Source organism: Synchiropus splendidus, chromosome 3 (assembly GCF_027744825.2).
Source record: "Synchiropus splendidus isolate RoL2022-P1 chromosome 3, RoL_Sspl_1.0, whole genome shotgun sequence".
NCBI classification, from domain to species: domain Eukaryota; kingdom Metazoa; phylum Chordata; class Actinopteri; order Syngnathiformes; family Callionymidae; genus Synchiropus; species Synchiropus splendidus.
Window position 1 is genome coordinate 13,846,582 of NC_071336.1, and position 19,177 is coordinate 13,865,758.

Here is a 19,177-nt window from a genome sequence, read left to right on the forward strand (position 1 = left end):
AAAATCGTAACCAGATAAGCCTGTAGAAAGTCGACGCCTATTTTTAACCTGAGTTCAACTCTGGACGTCGCCATTGGACCGCACTATTGACGCAAAGCACATTAAACAAGCGGCGGTTAGTCTGTGTTCATGTCCATAAACGTTCCTCCAACGGCGTGGACCAATCAGCGATGGTTGTTGCTGCTTAGTCCCTCCCGAGCAGCCTGTGACGCAGGGTGGTCACGTGTTGTTTGTGCTCTGGCCCGTAGAGTTGTGTACAGGCTGAGAAGGGAACGGATTGCTAAGCGAGCTAGCTGCAGCTTCCCGATCACAGAGTGGTCATGTTGCACGCGGTGGGCTTTATTTCGTGAACCTTGCGTTGGAGTATCTACCTCGCCCACAAGTTGGCAAAGGGACTTGTCTCTTAAGTGGACGACGGAGCCGGTCCGTGAGTACAGCGCGTCTGAGCCGCTCAAGTCAACGTTAGCTGGCCTAGCCAGACTCGGGAGCTCGTCTCCCAAAACAAGAATGGGCTCTGCGTCCTGCTGGATTCGCCTGCTCGGGAAGTGACCGCCGATCGTTTTTCCTAATGGCAAATTTCGCTAATTACCAGGAAGGCAAGTCAACAATGCTGATGCTGGACTCGCAGCAGAGGGACGTCGGGACCAAATCTGCGTCCACAAACGGAGACGGCTCAGTCGGGGAACCCCCTTCCCCGTTAATTAATATCGGCGGCGGAGAAGGCGGCTCTCGTTTCCATCAACATGTACCTCCTAACCACCTCCACCACCACCTCAGCCACCAGCTGCCAAAGGAGCAACAGCAGCACCAGCTCTACCAGCATCTTTCTGGGGAAAACACCGCGGAGTCTCCGGGCAGGAAAGCGTCCTCGTCGTCGCTCAGCCAGGTACACGCCGCCGAGGAGCCCGTCGCTAGCAGCAGCAGCAGCAGCAGTGGCCATGTATACGCGTCTGTCAGCGTCACAAATACCTCAGACGTCGTGGATGACATTCGGAAATGTGGATATTTAAGAAAGCAAAAACATGGACACAAACGTTTTTTCGTCCTTCGGGCTGCCAGTCATCTCGGGCCGAGCCGCTTGGAGTATTATGACAGTGAGAAGAAATTCAGGAGCAGCCTGCGCTCTGCCGCTGCAGCTGCAGCCAGTGGAGGAGCAGTCGCCCCCTCTTCCCCCAAAAGAGTTATTTACCTCTACCAGTGCTTCACAGTCAACAAAAGGGCAGATTCCAAAAACAAGCACCTCATTGCCCTCTACACTAAGGACGAGTATTTTGCAATTGTTGCTGAAAACGAACAAGAGCAAGAGGATTGGTACGTAGCGGTCAGCGAGTTGATGAGCGAGGGCAAGAAGGGACATTTAGATTCAGATGATTTGGATGATGGATATGGAACCGTCACTCCTGGTACCGTTTTTAAGGAAGTGTGGCAGGTCAACGTGAAACCAAAAGGACTGGGACAGACGAAAAACCTTACAGGTGTATACCGACTATGCCTCTCGACTAAAACTGTTCACCTTGTTAAGTTGAATTCTGAAACGCCATGTGTTAACCTGCAGCTGATGAATATCAGACGCTGTGGACATTCTGAGAGCTTCTTCTTCATTGAAGTGGGTCGCTCGTCCTCCATTGGGCCTGGAGAGATTTGGATGCAAGTGGACGACTCTGTGGTGGCCCAGAGTATGCATGAGACCATCTTGGAGACGATGAAAGCTCTGAAAGCATTTGCCGAGTTTCGGCCCAGGAGCAAAAGTCAGTCATCTGGTTCAAATCCGATGCCTTTTATTACAACAAGACGGCACCTTGGTAACCTGCCACCGAGTCAAACAGGGCTGCAACGGCGCTCCAGAACTGAATCTGTGGTTGGCACGCCACCGTCAAGTAAGAGCTCTGGTGCAAGTGGTTATCGCTTTCGCACGTCCAGCGAGGGAGAGGGGACGATGAACCGACCGTTCCGCTCCACAACAGGTAGTCTGGTTCACCTCAACTCGGCACGTGCGCACCACGGTCGCGGGGAAGGCGGAGCAGGTGGAGTCGCCACAGGAAACGTTGGAACAAACACAGGAGGAAGTCGGTACATCAGACCAATCCCAGGCTCCGCATCGACATATCACGCCCGCTCTGCATCGCTTCCTGTCTCACATTTTCCCTCCACCACCAGTCCTGTCAGTGTCTCCTCCAGCAGTGGCCACGGCTCTGTTTCAGATACACTTACCCGCCCGTCAAGTGCATCGATATGTGGGTCTCCTTCAGATGGTGGGTTTAACTCATCAGATGAGTACGGCTCCAGCCCTGGTGACTTCAGGTACTTCCGTGTTCGGAGTAACACACCAGATTCTCTTGGCAACACTCCACCCATCAGAGAGGAACACTGTCTAAATGACTACATGGCTATGGGCTGGAGCCGTGAGGTCTTTGGTACGACTGCAGGCTCCAGTACTAACGTCTGTGGTGATGCACCGAGAGATGAGAGCACTTCGACCGCTGAGGATGATCGCTTCTCTTCATCGTCTCTAAGGAGGAGGACTCACTCTTTCACCCGACCTACTAGTGGTGCTGCAGGAGTGGCTGTGTACCAGAAAATGACGCAGACTAACTACTCTTTGGATGAGGGTTCGGATTTGGTTTTGCCATTTGGAAGTGGTCTACAGCGTGGTGGACCGTCGTCCTCTTCTTCCTCTCTCCGTTCTGACTATAGCTCCTGTTCAGAACACAGCCAGCAAAGCCGACCTTCTACGCTTTCACGGACAGAAGTCAACAACGAACGGCCTCCTCTCTCATCGTCTTCAGCCAAGGAGGACTGCGGCTACATGCCTATGATGTGTGGTGTCGCTGCGTCACCACGGGACACTCCCCCTGACTACATGCCTATGCAGCCAAGTTCCATTTACCACTCTCCTCTGCTACAGAGTCCAGCCTTAGCCCCCAGAGCACCCCACCTTCACTCTCAGTCTCAGTCTAACACAGACTCCCATGGCTACATGATGATGCTTCCTGGAGGCAGTGGTGCTTCTTCCTCTCCTGTGCAGGCCACTCTCAGCCCTCAGAATAACGTCCCTGTCGTAGGTGCTGTTGGAACTGACAGCACCACTGAGAGACCTGAGAACGGAGAGTACATGGACATGTCATACAGCAGCAGTGGAGGACGCAAACTTTCTAACGAAGCAAGCAGCGGTTACAGCACGCCTGAGGGAGCCTACAAGTCTTATAGTCCTTATTTCTCTCTGCCTCGTTCCTATAAAGCCTCTACCAGAGAGAAAGATGACAGTGAGTATGGGGAATATGTTCCCATGAATTCTCCTGCCAAACCAGTGTATTCATCAGTTGCCACTGCTTCGTTGTCTACACCAGAAAAGAAAGCAGGGGGCAGTAATACGTCCACTCCCTCTCATCCACCACCTCCTTATGGGGCTCATCATTCAACCACGCCATCAGCAGACAGGCGTGTCACCAGACCAAACCGCCTCCCTCTTGGAAGGAGAAGTTTTCATGGCCCAGTACGAACTTCTGATACTACTGCTGCATCTGCTGGACGCAATACTGGATGCTCGTCTGAAGGACCATCCAGTCCAGGGGAGTATATCAACATAGAGTTTGGTGAGCACTACCCCCACCAACAACAGCCGCCTGCATACCCTTTTCCTAGCCAAAATGAAGCACCTTCTGGAGCCAGCGGTGACCGTCTTTGCTCCCCTCCCTTACCCCAAGTAAGCCAGGACTACATGAGTGTAGAAGTGGGAGTCGACCAGCGTGAAAGCTGTAGCAAGAGCCAGTCACCCAGGCCTAGCCTTGTGGCTCCGTGGAACCCACCCAGCTACATCCGCCCCCTGGCTACCAATCAGGGAGCCTCTCCTGGCTTGTCCACTGGTGGTCACTGGAAGTCTGTGGGAGATGACTACACAGAAATGACATTTAGCCTCAGTGGAAGTGAGAGAACACAAACAAGCCCTACAGCAATGCTTCAGCATCTATGTGTGATGGAGGAACACTATAGTCACACCCCCTCTTCTCCCCTCCCTCCCTCAAATCCTGTCAGAATGTCGTCTCAACAGCTAGAACCTAAGGTTGTGAGAGTTGACCCCCAAGGCAGGAGAAGACACAGTTCAGAGACCTTCTCCTGCACGTCTTCTACTAATTCAACTCCCTCTGGTGGCGGTCAAGCAACCCACCCTTCACCAACTGATCCTCCTGCAGCAAATGGCTCGTACCTAACGGAGAGCCAGACAGCTAGATGGACCAGCTCTGCGTCTTTTGATAGTGTGTGGATGTCCGTGGAGGGGTTGGCAGACCCTGCTGCTGTCCGCACTCCGACAAGGGACTTGGGCCCTGCCTCAGCATCTTCATCAGCAGCATCATCTTCCTCAGCACCTGGAGTCAACAGAATGTGCAGGAACATGTCAATAGGATACCAGAATGGACTCAACTACATCGCTTTGGAGCTGAGGGATGATGCAAGTAATGAAGCAGCTGCCACATCAGGAGCTGGAGGCAGCAACGGGATTGTGGCAGCTGGTACAGTGCCTCAGCCAGAGAACGCAGCCTACGCCAGCATAGACTTCACCAAATCTGATGGTGTCTCGACGACGACAAAGGGTGAGTCACCACTGTTGTCATCTTGAACACTGTTGATTTTCAGGTGGTTATTAATATAGGGTGAGAATCGTCAACCTTAAGTTCATTGTCTGAAAACATGTAGTGCGTTACTTACACATACTATAGGAATTGTGCTTGACGCAAGCTGATTTGAAGTGTAATATTCTAAATGTCCTTTCAACACAAGCTTCATTCACCCCTCAGTCTGTGCCAGCTCTTTGAGTCTCACTGAGCTGGCTAAAAAGTGTACTGTAGTATTCTTTTTTCTCACTGACAACTAAAATAACCCTCTCTCCTGTAAGCTATTATTAGCCACATTATATCAATTTGCTGCTCCCAGAGTGAATCTATTTTAAATCAAGTCTCTCTGATCTTGACAAGGCTGTGTTTGAGTGCTGGGAGCAGCCAGTCATTGTCTTTGAAGGCATCTGTCCAGGGAACTGAAATCTAGGCTAAAACCGTGCTGGTTCAGGAAGCGGCAGAGATAGCGGTTCATTTTGAGGTCTGTCTGTGTGTGTTCTTGCCAGCAGACCGGTAGACAATTAGCTCGCCCGATGAACTGAGGTTTATCCCAGGTCAAGTGTAAACTCAATCACCCCAAAAAAGAGCACCCTGGCCTCTTGTATCTGTGGCTGCTGGTGACTGTGTGAGCACGTGTCGTTGTTTTCTTTGTGTCAGCATCTATGCAGAGTGTACTTTAGTGTGTGTGGGTGTTTGTGAGGCCCATTGTCTGTTGTAAAACTGTCATTTAAGACATCTTTAGGGGGAAAACAACCCGTTTGCTCCAAGCATAAGAGAAATTGGTTGCAGATACTTTGGTTGGTGGAATAGAGAATGTCATTTATCTTATTTTAAAAATGGTCATGGTCACAACATATGTTGTTTTTGTTTCATTTTTTTTCAGTTTCAGTACCAGTGTTGCTCTGAGTTTAGTGGGTCATAGAGGATAATAATCAAAAACAGCATGTTGTTACTGGTGGTGTTGTATTTAAAGATGTGACTAACCCAACTGCAGTCTTAAATTGTGTAGACTGATCTGTAATGTCTGACCAATTCATTCCTTTTCACGTGAATTTCAACATTCCCCTGAATTCAGGGCATCCTTTTTAAGTTGAATATGAAGTGTGCTAAAACTAGATTGGCTTGTGGTTTTTCATTGACATAACCATAGAATAGTAAAGGCTGAGTAAACTGTTCAGTGAAAAGCAGAATGGTGATGCAAAGCCAAAGACTGTTGAAGTATAAACCATTTAAGACCTGTTAGATGTCTGCACAGTTAACCTGGACGCCCTCAGAAGTTCACAGATCTCAGTGACAAGCTCCTTTCTCGGCTCTGTGTCAGCTGAAAGGATTGGCAGTGGACACAAATGCCAGATCAGTACAAATCGTTCCTGCACACCCTAATTTAGAGGCCAACCTATGCAGTAATGGTGACTATTTGAACAGCTGCACAATTATTTAGAATCTTAATCACGATTTTGGCTGCTGTGATGGAAGTGTTCTGATCCTCTGCATGTGTCAGACTGCAACCGAGTTTGAGACGATGATAGTATATCTTGGACAGACTGTGGTGTAGCGGATCTCTGTGAGCGTCAGGTCAGCTGACCGGAAACAAAGCAAAACAGCGCTGCAGCGTGAGATTGACACCTGTCCATCATATACATGTGACCCACCACCAGTCTGAAAACAGAGCGCAGTTGCTGCAAGCATATCAGTTGGCTGAGTCCTGGCTAACAAAAGGGTCGTGGGTGCACAAAACGTCTACTAAGACAATACTAATATGGAGGTCATGTCAGTGTGTCCCGGGGTTGTAATGACCAGATATTATTGTTCACTTGCAAATGTAGCATCATAGTTGATCATGAGCTGTTGCACCTCCACATATCTGTGTGAGCATGAGTCAGGTCTCTTCCATCGCCAGCTGACTCATTTGTTTAGCTGAAAATGGATACAATGGCTCACATGAAGCAGAAATTTAGATCATTTGCTCTTGTTTGTCTCACTGCCTGTGTAACAACTGCTTTATTAACACAAACAATTCAATAGTGGAGGAGTGGGATCACTTCTGTCTATGTGTGTACACTGAGTATCCAGGCTGGTGTTTTATATGTGCTGAGTCATGGCAGGCAGCCTTTGATGTGGCTCTGTAATTGCGACGGCAGCATGTCAAGGCACACAGCAGGCTGTGAGGAAACGCATCATCATCACTCAGGAATGCATTTCCTCTCAGCTGCTGTGTTGGACTGATAGAGGCACACCTGGATCCTTGACCCAGACCAGAGCAGGAGGGTCTGCACAACAAGGACACTAGGAGTTCACACTAGCTGAAATGATGCCATTGAGGCTGTGTCTATTTTACGCCATCCTTCCATCATCCGCCACGTATCCTTATTTAGCCGGACACAATGTTCCACTGAACTTTTGTAACACTGTTTTATAAACAGTGTGAGAGACTACATTGAAATGGCATTTAATGGCTCATACTTGTTGTATAATGAAAGTTGTATGTGTGGTGACAATGCACATGGCTCTTTGCTCACTGAGTTACCCACAAATCTGTATTTATAGTCCTTCATTTATTTGTCAGCGCATAATTTAAATGCTGTTTAGAACATCGGCATCTCCGGAATATTAGGTTATCTGTTGACAATTTTGGTAATACTCAGTATTCACCAGGTAGTGGGCAAATTTGCTGTCTTTTTCCAATTTACTATCTAGCTATCGTTCTACTTAAAACAAGCGTACAATTGTTGCTTATTAGTATAAAGTACGATTAACAAGTAAATCTGATAGAAAGGTTCAGTATGCATCACTTGACCCGTTTCCAGAGAGTCCACAGTATGTACTGGGACTCTGTTTAGGTGCGGACAAAGAGTTTGTTAAAGAATGTGTCGTGTTTTTTTTTTTTTTTAATCCCTGAAACTCTGGTCTCCACATTAGCTGTCCCTTTGATATACTCTCTTCTAATATCATCTTTCCAACAAAAACATTCATCTTTAACTCGGCAACTTGTAACTCTGCTTCTTTTCTTTGGGTCCAATCGTGGGTGGTGGGTTTGAGATGAATTGGAATTGCAAAGTTAAACAAGTAGTTAATGCAAGAGTGCTATGATATGTTTGTGCTACATCAAAACACCCACAACACCATGTACTGACTCAGCTGCAGATGAGTGTGGAATACTACTCTTGTCCGTCACACGTGTGGGTCTAATCAGTATAGTAAAGGAGGCAGGGGTTAAGGCTTAAGTGACAGTGGTGGGAACCTGCCCTTTCTCCCACTCCCTCAACCTGTCTCCCGGCCAAGTGGATACGACGTGGTAAAGGGTTCGGGGGGAGTGTGAGGCAGGGTTATCAGGCAGAAAGTTAGGGGGGCACGGAAGATGTGAGAGAAAGTTGTGCTGCTGCCCTTTCCTCTCTCGTTCCCACCTTCTTCTATATTTACGGGTCTATTTCCAGAGTGACATGAATTTATGGGCTGGTGCGAGGAATGCTCTGCTCGTAACAGGACCCCATTTTCGGTGCGTGTCTATGTGTGTGCGCGTGTGTGTGTTTCCTGCAGAGGTAGCTCACCCGCTCCTAAATAGCCTGATTCGTGTGACAACAGATGTTAGAATTATTAATGTGTGCCTGCAAATTTAGCTGTTCATTCGTTATCGATCACAATCTGCATTTTACATGTATCTTTGATATCCGCATTCCACAAATATTTAAATAATTCTCATCAATTTTCTCTTTTTGTCTTGCTCACCAATGTAACCAAATATTTTGCAGTTTACAGACTCAATTTGCCTTTTTTTAAATTATATTAATCGCTTCAAGTTTATTGAAGGTCATGCCAGTTTACCTTCTCTTGATGCAACATAGTTCATGCATTCTTTGTCCGGTGTCAGATGTCTACTGTCATATCAGCACTAAATGGACCTGAGGTCTCAGTGTTCCACTGGGTTTTAGCATCTGTAAGTTGAGATTTAGCCAGTGGTTCTAGGTATTACTCAATCAGCCTGGCTGCTCACTGTACATCACGTCATTTTATTGGTTCACGATGATAAAGTAGGATTTACAAGACAAGCCCTCGACAGAGAGTGTTGTGCACCGTTATTCCGCCTGTGTTTATTCTCCTGATGGTTTAGCAACATGCCTTCTTTAGCGTTCAGCTTTTGGGTGACCCTTGACGTGCCAATGTAAAACACACGACAAAGCTTTTGCTTTTCACAGACCCATGAAGAGATTAAACAACTTTTCATCAAGCTGCTTAGTTTGGCATTGGTTGCTGTGGAGCGTAATCTTGGATGGTGAAATATTTGGTGCTGGTTGAATGCTGTACATGTACATGATTGAATTTTTCCATTGTTTTCTCCTCTGCAACACAAGAAGTACCCGCACTTATTTTTTATGTGGGCATTTTGTGAAAATATGAGTATTTGATCAGCTTAATCCGTGTTTTGTTTTGTCTGAACACAAAATAACAACACTAAATGTTTTTAAAAAGCCCTAAACACATTAGTCAATGCTCACGCACACGCCGATGATCCAAAGCACAACTCTATGTTTAACATTGATATTAAAACTTAAAATAGGATCAGACTGCGGTTCTGATTTTGTTCCAGAATTCCTGTTTTATGGTCCGAGTCGGTTTGTGTGCATCAGCCGTATGTGAACCTGACACAGACAATGTACTCTAATGGTGAGGTAATACTTCTTGCGATACAAAGAAAATATCTAATCTTATTTTATTCAGAAACTTGCGAGTTCCATCCGGAAACCATTCAAAGGAAGCTCTTTCCACTATGATGATTATTATGCGTTGAACCATTGCTCTGATACGCTGATTCTGGACCTCTGAAGTTAAACTAGGTCATCAGTCAGCACAATCACTGCATACAGAGGCCAATATAAGGGAAACAGCTCATCGCTAATCTTCGTCTCCATGTTCGTACTCTATTAACAGTTGAACAAGCAGAAAGAGCTCAAGGCACCACCCTTCATCATGGAGGTGACATTACTTAATAGAACCTGCTGCAGTCGGACTTGGCAGCTGAGTCCACCTACTGCCTTAGTCGTGCTACACTGCATGTCACTGTTAGTGATGGGGATTTCAGCTCTCTTAAGAGACACCTGTTTATCCTCCTGAAAAAAGACAAGTTTGAAACATTGATCTCTCAAAAATCAGATGGCGAGTTTTTAGTCAGAATCCTGAGGATACCTGAGGATCCCTCCTTCGTTTTTCACATGCCCGCAGGACATGATGACATAATCAGACTGTGGCCTGATTGAATTTCAGCACAGTTGGAGTCCTGGCGATATAGAAGTGTTGGGAGAGGGGCCATTCATGCTCTGCTCCATGTGCCAGTGTGAGCACGCCTGGAGCTGCTGCATGAATGGGGGCTGCACGACTCCACCTAAAGATTTCAGCACTGAGTGAACACACTTCTACATGTCATATTTTGTTGTCAAAGGGTGAATGTCATATGTTTTGTGTTCTCCACCGCGTGAGTGTGGAATCATGACCAGTGTTGTGGTGTCCCTTCTCCTATGATCCCGTGTTATACCATCTGGGCTGAAGGATTTTCAGCAACAAGTTGTGGAGTTCACTGAGAAGCAGAACAAGGTAGGGGCAGGGGAGCGATCCGAACACCTGCCTGAGTTCCAGCCAAACAACGCTCTGTTGATCAATGCAGGTGTTGGGAATGTTTTTCTAACCCAGCTTAGTGGCCCATTTGTATGTTTCACTGCGGTCAGTTCAGTTCAGACCTGGACCCGAAAGCGTTGTTATTCAAATTCCATGAAGAGCCTGTGGTGAAACCCAGAGACCTCCTGCTGTTCTTGTGCACCCGCACACACACTTTTGGAAATCAGATCATCTTGTTACACAAGCCAGTTATAAATATAATTTCGGTAGTTGTCAGATGAGCTATATTGATGTACTGTACTGCAGTTTTTCAAATCCATTTCAGATCCCGCAAACAGCATGTATGTAAATTTCCCAACCTGGTTACAGTTTTTTTTTTAAATATTTAACGCACATCCAAACTCCTTCTAAATATCAGTTGCTCATTGAGGGTGCATGGTTGGCACAGAGTTGTGCTTTATAGGATTATTGTTCACAAGCGTGGAGGCTAGCGTGATCTTCGTTTTAATTGCTTTAAACATGTTTTAATATGTTTAAATTTTTCATATGTCCCTTTTTCCTGGGAATTATTGAATACTAGTGCTGTGCATCTTCAGTGGTGGCACAATTCGATTCGGTTACAATTATCTACCCGCTCCTATGATTCGATTTCTTTGTGATATATCTAGTTCGGTATCACAACTCATTACACCAATTTACATCATAAATTCTTAAGTAACACAAAATCTATTTTTGCATCTCTGGAAACAAGCAAGTACAGCGAATTTCAACTCTTTATTATGTATGATCTGTTCCCTTCTTCATCTCACACTCAAAGAAATATGCACTGCATTCTTGTTTCAAAGTCTAGAATGGTCTTTTATACTCATGTTAGCCTTGATTTCATTGCACACTGCTGGTATCATATTTTCTATGAATTGGCTGCGAGATGGTTGTGTGTTCTTTATCTTTACCGGGGGCAAAACCAGGGTCAACACTGTCCATAGATCCCCTTGCTCGCGCCTCAGACTCAGACATTTTTAATGATAACAGAAGTACTATTGTTGTGTAGGCTCATTCTGTCGTGCCCGTGCCTGTTGCTTGCATTTGCATCTCTGGCTGGAAACGGCTAACATGGCTTCTTAGGTTAGCTGCAAATTTCCACCGTATGTTTCTGCTACGTATCTTACACAGTAATTTTCCTTGTCACTCTTTTGCACTTTGTTCACTTGTGGTTACCGTCAGCTGCCATGTGTTAACTAATTCAATAATCGATCATCGTCCTGTCATTGCATTGATGCAGAATCATTCATATCTGCCTGACGATGCAACAAGGAAAAGGCTATTTTACCAGCAACCCCAATTGAATACCGTCAGTATCATCAGTTGACTCCTCTTTCATGATAATGAGCTGCAATTGTTGACGACAATATAGCAACAGGCTCTCACAGATGAGTTGAGAAACAGCCTCAACATAGAAGTCAAAACACTCGTTAGATATTTGTAGCAAAGGTTTTTTTTCGTCTCAAATGGAACCAAACAAGAAGTGGTGTCAAACATATACCGATAAAGTCCAGTGTCTTCAATAGTCTAAGTAGCTCCTTTCGCTGTTCCGGACTTTTAACATTGTCAAAAAAATCTGCAAGTTGATTGTAACTTGGCCACTGAACCGATGCAATGAATTTAACTCTGCGTTGCTGCCAGTTAGAACCAGTTAGAAACGTCGCTGCCTTGAGTCCTTGGCCAGCTGGAGGTGGGATTGAGATTTCTGTGAGAAGAGAGAAACATTGGTGATGCAGTGGTTTGAGTGTGGCATATGTCCGCGAGCAACAGACTTCAGTCTATGGCTGTGTCCCCTTTCTCACCCTAACACTAGCACTTAACAGTAGGACTTGGTTTTGAGTGCCCTCCACGATGAAGTGCCCTCCAACGACACAGTGAAGTGATTGACGTCCCTAACAATTGGGACAACACTTCATGATGCCGTCATGACACTTATTCGTGAACGTGCAAAAGCGAGTATCAGGGCCAAAAATGAGTGTGAGGGTGAGAAATGGGACACAGCCTTAATGATGTTTCTTTCAGGATTTTTATGTGAAAAACATGCTGTAAACCGTCACGTTCAAGACCACCTTCGTGATGCATTGTCAGTTATAGAATTGGGCCTAAAATAGAACCTTTCGGAACGCTACTAATAAATGAAGTTGTGGCTGAAGAGAAGTTGTCGATGGTGAGAGAAGACGTCCTGTTTTAAAGATCGGACTGAAAGCAACTAAGAGCAGTGTCTTCCATTCCAGTGAGTAAAGGCGGTTCAGTCATATTTCATGATGTAAGTAGTCAAAAGCTGTTGTGGGAACCAAGAGAATTCAAATGGAGCATTCACTGTTGTCAGCACCTTCGTGGACTAAACTGAGACAAGATGATGATGATGATGATGAGAACAATTCATGATGATGTCAGCAATTCAAATGCACTGAAAGTTAAATAATTAACCAAATTTCCTGGTGGAATACTGATGGATCATTTATAAATAGTTGCTTAAATATACAAATACTGATATGGATCAAGTAACCCATACCACCCGTGACTATCGTGATAAATTCTCTGACAATAAACGTACCTGGGGAATCTGTAATCGGTGTGATGGTCAACAAAATGGCATTGGAGTTTGACACGTGGTTGTATCTGACAGACAACACCTTACAACACCTTACATTCCTCCGTGGTTTCTGGGGCGGATGTGCGATTTAAGATAAGTGCACGCACTGTTTGTCGGAGTTGACCACACACCTCCAGTGATCTTTTTGAGTGAAAGCAGGTCACTGAGGTCCCTGTCAGTTCATCCGTCCCTCCGTTTCCGCTGCTAACCACCAGCGGAGCGACATTCCAGCAATGCCCCCTGTCAAAGCATCTGTATTGTGGCGTGCTGCTCACATTGTTGTGTCAAACAATGCCCTGCTCACAGTAGAATAACCCAGCTGGACATTGGCCATCAACGGGGTCATCTGGGGCTGCTCGGCTTCACCAAAACAGCCGACCCGTCAGACCCGGCGGGCCGGGCCTGGACCTGACTGGGGAACAGGAAGCAAACATTATAACAGTGTGTGATTGTGTTGGCAGCAAACTCGTCTCAAAGTTCAACTGAACTGTGGAATTCATTTATTTACGAGGGCTTTTTTTTCGCGGTATTGCTCAACACACGCTGTTGTTGCCTACTAACCCACTGTTCAGACTGAAGGGTTTTATGACGCTCAGACTGCCGATGGAAGCTTTTCATAAGAGAGGCAGATGTTTAAAGATGCTTGTAGCAACATGCGTTGGGCACAAAAAAAACTCCTGGCTTGAAGTCTCCCATCATCAAAACCATATTGTGACTTCATCCTCTTGTTTCTGCGAGTACACTTTCTTATTAGGGGAATTCCAATTGAGTATCGCTTGAACAGCATTCCCTTTGTGTATCAGAGAATTTTTTTTCTTGGCTGTAGAACTAGCACCTTTAGTCATGTACTGCTCACATATGTTCCATTGAATTCACTCTGACCCCTGACTTGTGTCCTCTGTCCCACACAGACTAAGAGTGGACATCAGAAGCTCTTCACCAACTGCCCTGCTCTTCCTCATCTCTTCACCAGAGGCGCACGACCCTGCCTGTGATCTTTGGCCTTCTTCAAGACTGCTACAGTGCCCCCCGTAGGGCAACTGACGGCAAACAGAAAAACGCTTGCAGTTTTTTTAATGCATATAATGAGTTGTTTCAGAAAAAGAAAAATATTGTCCCATCGCTACCGTCAGTGCTGCTGGTACGTCCCGCCCACCTGATCCACGGGGGCGGGGAGGGGGCCTCGCAAGTTCCAAAAAGGGAGGCTGTGCGCAAAGCGAAGAATGGTGGTACCCATTTGCTTTAATAGATGACTTATTTTTTTTAATAACCCAAATGTCAAGCATTGGCAATATATATATATGTATGGTACAGTAGAGCCATTGAGGTGAAAGTGAAAATATGTATATTTTTGATTATCCCTTGTACGGTACAAGCTCGTGGCTGGATCCATTTATGCTTCAGAATGTTAGGGAGGGCCAGTAGATTTGCCCGGCAGCTCAAACATGCCAGTTTTCTGAAAAGAATTCATTTTGGGTCGATATTTTTTCAGCCACTGTGCTCCATTGCAAAATTGACTGCTCTCCTCGTGCTATTTATACTTTTCCGGTCCTGGTACATTTCAATAGTTTGTTGTCGGAGATGGCACGCAGGAGGGTGGGAATATTGACGCCCCGAAATGTGTATGGTTTCACATTCAAACCCAGTGCTAAAGTTGACACCTGACTCGTGGTGGTCATTGTTTATTGTGAGACGGTACAGTCAACGCAGACTGTTTTTTTTTTTCCTTCTTTTTCCTGTATGCACATTTTTATCACTCATAGGTCATCAAGTTTCTCCTTCGCTGTCAGCAAAGTGTGTATTGAAACGTGCCTCCTCCGAAAATGATGCTTCATTGTGACTCTAAGAGTCGACTTCACCACCCAGCAGGTCGTGCGCATTGCACAGTCTGGGTAAATGGGAGAGTGGCGCCAGTCCAAACATCACTGTGAACACGCTTAAAGCACAAAAGTTTCGACACTGCGACGCAACACAGGCTGCAAGCGTGTTGTAAGGAAATATGCAGACCTCTCTCACCAACACACTGGTGTATGTCGTGAAGTCTCGAGGATGGACCTGCATCTGTAACACACCCATGCAGACCAAATGAGGCCAGTTGGTCCTCCTGGTCCTGGTTTCTGCCGCGGCAGATCCTGATGATGCCGGAGATTTTTCACACGCATGCAGAGCAGCTTGTTCGTCAGCGGCGCCGCGTGACGTAAAGAGGTTTCCAGTAACATGAGCCGCCCTCTCAGCGCCGGGCATACTTGCCCTGAAACGTCACACAGCCTCACAGGGACGGCTCGCCGACATCAGTCAGCGATGCCTCGTCTTCCTCACATTGATGCGCCCTTATTTAGCATTTCTGCTCGCGCTACTCTCCCATGACGACTGTTGTCGTGTGACTGACGGCAAATTTCGGTCCAAGGAATTTCAAGTCGCTGGTTTTAACGCCACGCTGCGGTTTCTTTTCCATCTATCTGCTCACTCTTTTTTTGTTGATTTCTAATTTGTTTTGACTGATGAAGGCACGTCACTCTTACACGGCTTTTGTGTGGGACCCTTCTTTGTCAGTGCAGAGGAGCGATGCACAACAGGGGGTCGGTGAGACGGAGGTGGGGCTTAGGAACCCTCCCTTGCGGATGTAATTGTATGGCGGTCAGAGGCAAACACAGGTCGTGTTTTACACAAAGAAATAGAGCGAGTCCCCCTTTGGTTTGGAGTTGTGGTAGAGCAGATGTAGACTCTAGAGCTGGCTCCCCTCATATGACCTCATGTTTTGAGATAAAATGCTTAAGCAGGGCAAAAAAATCATTTTTAGTATGCTACGGCTGCTGCACCAGTCAAACAGTAGGAGCGGATAGAGATATTTTATTTTTCAATATTAGATTTTTTCAGTCTTCTGAAAGGGGAAATAAGTTAAAAGAGTTTGTACAATACATGCATAATTCTACATGTGTATATGTAACTATTTTCTTACATAATTGCAAATAATCCCTTTGAATGTGTTAATTTAATTATCGTTTTTATTTTCAAAGTTGATTAAAAAAAATCTGCAAAATTAAAAAACTTAGTTTTATTCAAAATAAGTTAAATCTGATTTATTTTTCTATTATATGTGCTTAATTTCTGATGCTACATTTCAAAATTGACAAGTGAAATTCACCCTCCATTCTTCTCCGCCGGCGTTCCTTCCTTTGAATGGAAAGCGTGTAAGAGTGATGCAGTCTGTTGGGGAGCGTAAAGACCGTTTCTTGTCAGCAGAGCGTCTTCGTGTGGAGGCGCCGCAGCCGACTGCTTCCTTTGTGATTGAGTTGTGACGCCTCAGACCTGTATGTGATTTTTGAATAAGCGCTCTAATTGGCCTTCCAGCGATCAAAGACACTGAAGTGTGAAAGTGTTCTGTACTGCTGCACCCTGTCCCTCCGAAGGATCCCCCTGAATTTCACACAGTATTCGTCATTATTCTTCTCCCTCATGTGTGGTTGCCTTTGTGTTGAACTTACGCCCTGTTTGAAATGTTTTACTATCACAACAATCAAAACCTCAAAAACTGTGCTAAGGTCTAAAAATCAACTCTTAGGATTTTGTGTTTGAGAAATGAATGAGACCTACATAATATATACACACTATATTTAATCCTCTGATGACTTGGGGCACTGCATTCATATGTGTAATTGTGTTTCCTTCCTCCGCTGATTTGATTTTTCATCCATGTATTTAAGTTTACTGAGGGAAATACATATTTTTGTACTGTATCTTTAAAACTTTTTGGTCCTCAAAGCAACCATACAAAGCAGTTTTTTTTTTTTTTTGATACATCGGCATCTTTGTATAAAGAAGTAGGTTGAAACTCCGGCCGGATGGTTGTTGTTTTTGTAATCATTTGCTGCCAGGTGGTAGAGTCGGAAATGTTGGCAACCCCGGTCACGTGTGGCTGTCCGGTGCCGCTTCGTGATCCTTCCAAGATGAAGGACCCATAGACGGACCAGCTGCTCTACTGTACCCTGCTATCTGTCCTGACATTTCTGCGTAGAATGCTGTTTGTTTTTTTTGTTTTTTTTATGAGCTTTACATGACGGGAGAGTTTCAAGAATACTGTGGAGGTGCTGATCCTTCGTATGTGCATTATTTTTCAGCCATGTACGTCCATTTAAAATGTATAAACCGAAAAGAAAGATGTGGTGCAAATGGGATCCTCCTGTAAATAAGGAAAGTTTTTTTTTTTTTTGTTTTTCTTCATGTACTTCTCTGCGCCTTGGCAGGTCCCCCACCTTTTTTTTTTTCTGATCGTTTCTGTTAGGGGAAAGGGAGGGCAGAGGCAACATGAGCATCGGCATAGTGTTTATATTTATCAATACTTTTTTGCTTTCAATAGAGCTATTGCAATAAAATGTGTTCATGTAGCTACCGCCTCATTTGTTTTCTTAACTTGCACCCATCTCGTTGGTTGGACTGAACCTCGATCTCCTCGCAGTGGCCGAAACACTTCACCAGCAAGGCGTCCAGAAGGACAACCTGGAGTTAAAATCTTGTCTATTGGAGATAAGTGCCTGTGGTCTTTGGCCTTTTCCAAGACAGATGCAGTGTCTCCCTTAGTCCAACTATTAAAGCCGCAACGTCTAGTCGAATATAATCAACTATTAAATCAGCCGCGGATGTCTTGATGGTATCATAGCTTCCTTTTCCAGGTGTGCACAGCTTGGCATAACTCGCAGTAAACTGAAGTATCCCTGGGCCTGGGACTATTGCGGAGCCAAATCCAGTCAAAACCAGGGGAACATTTCATATTGGACACCCGTGCCAAACATACCATCACATTTAAACCTCATTTTGAGGACTTAAGAGTCGAGCATGAAGTACACAAATGTGCGAAGGACTAGTCATTTATTTCCTTAATGTTGAAATTAGAGCTGGCTCAGCACTTTCTTCTCCGTATGTTCACGTTCCAGGTGACGGTAAAAGCTTGATGTCGTCCCCACCACTTGAGTGAAAGTTCCTTTGTGATTGTTACGCTCTGCAGACTGTTTTTTTTTTCTTCACAGGTGCTTTGCAGACAAACTGAATATAATATGCGAATCGACTTATTGTTGGCATTGACCACGTAGCTGCTTTGGAAATATCGTTTTTCTCTGCTTTGTGATGTCAAATGGGAGCGCTTGTTTGTGGTTTAAATCCAGCTCAGGTATCTGTTGCCTCGACTGGTGTGAGATGAAACTCTGGAGTACAACAACACCACGACAGCCAATCTGTCCATCACTCTGTACAAACACCGGCTAGTCTACTCATCATCACCCATCCTTATAAATATATTTCTGAAGGAGAAGCGACTTAGAAGAATGTTTCCCTGACACAAACCTCTCAAAGACAATTGGGCAGACTGGAGCAGGAAAGGCTGATGAGGTAAGATGCTTCCAAATGTTAATCCAGACTCTAAAAAAATGATGATTCCGTGTCACGAGTTACATCCGTTTTTAAGGCCTCCAACTGTCACTGGAGCAGTATGTAGTTAGCTGCTCTTTATCTGAATCTCTTCCATGAATCAGCTATGTGAATCATTGTATTGCTTCAAATCAAATTTGAATGACTGTAATTCAGATGTCATTATTCCATCCTGATGCTATAATGTGAGGCTTGTGCTGGACAAACAATCACACAACCCCAGTTGAGGAATCTGAGCAGGCCACATGACGGACCTGTTTGTTGTTTTCAATCCGCTGGATTCTTTACCTTTGTTAGCGTCTGCAAGCGCTGAGTCACCACATCCATCATAGGTGTTGAGGAGAAAGCAGATATTCATCTTTATTATTATCTGAAGATTTGGCTGACGGTGTTGATCCGGCTCTCCCCCTCACAAAGTCCAACTGTCAAAACAACTCAAAGTCCTCTTGAGTCATGGGAGCTGGTCATTTGAGGGCAGATTTCATTCAGCATAATGAAGGTGAGTCAGAGAGAGACATACTGTAAGGAAGTAGGAAGCGCTGTTACGTGTCTGTCACAGAACGTTTCCTGCATCCAACTAAAGCCACTGTTGGCACCCTGCCGTGGTTTTCCCTCTAAAACTAGAGTGGCACCTCGATGTCACTGTAAGTGGAGCTATCAGTTTTACACTGATGTGAGGTTTCGCTGAAACGTTCAAATCCAAAGATTTTACTGCAGAGAGTGCCATCTAGTGGGCTCTGATAATGAGAACACTGTTTCATGACGCCTCATCACTGCACGTCAGCTAAATCCTGATGTGGCGGCTGTATATTCAGAGCCACTTTCACATCTTTAAATCATACCTTTACAAGATTCATTCATTTATTTGTACTGAAATGTATGTCCAGTTTAGTTCTGTAGG

General features: G+C 45.3%; 1 protein-coding gene across 1 annotated transcript; it reads left to right on the forward strand.

Moving 5' to 3' along the window:
* The first annotated feature begins 255 nt into the window (after window positions 1-255).
* Window positions 256-17,237, forward strand: LOC128755844 (insulin receptor substrate 2-B). Its single transcript, XM_053859897.1, has 2 exons — window positions 256-4,589; window positions 13,767-17,237. Exons 1-2 carry the CDS (start codon window positions 569-571, stop codon window positions 13,769-13,771), a joined length of 4,026 nt encoding a protein of 1,341 aa, XP_053715872.1. The 5' UTR covers window positions 256-568; the 3' UTR covers window positions 13,772-17,237.
* Window positions 17,238-19,177: the final 1,940 nt, after the last annotated feature.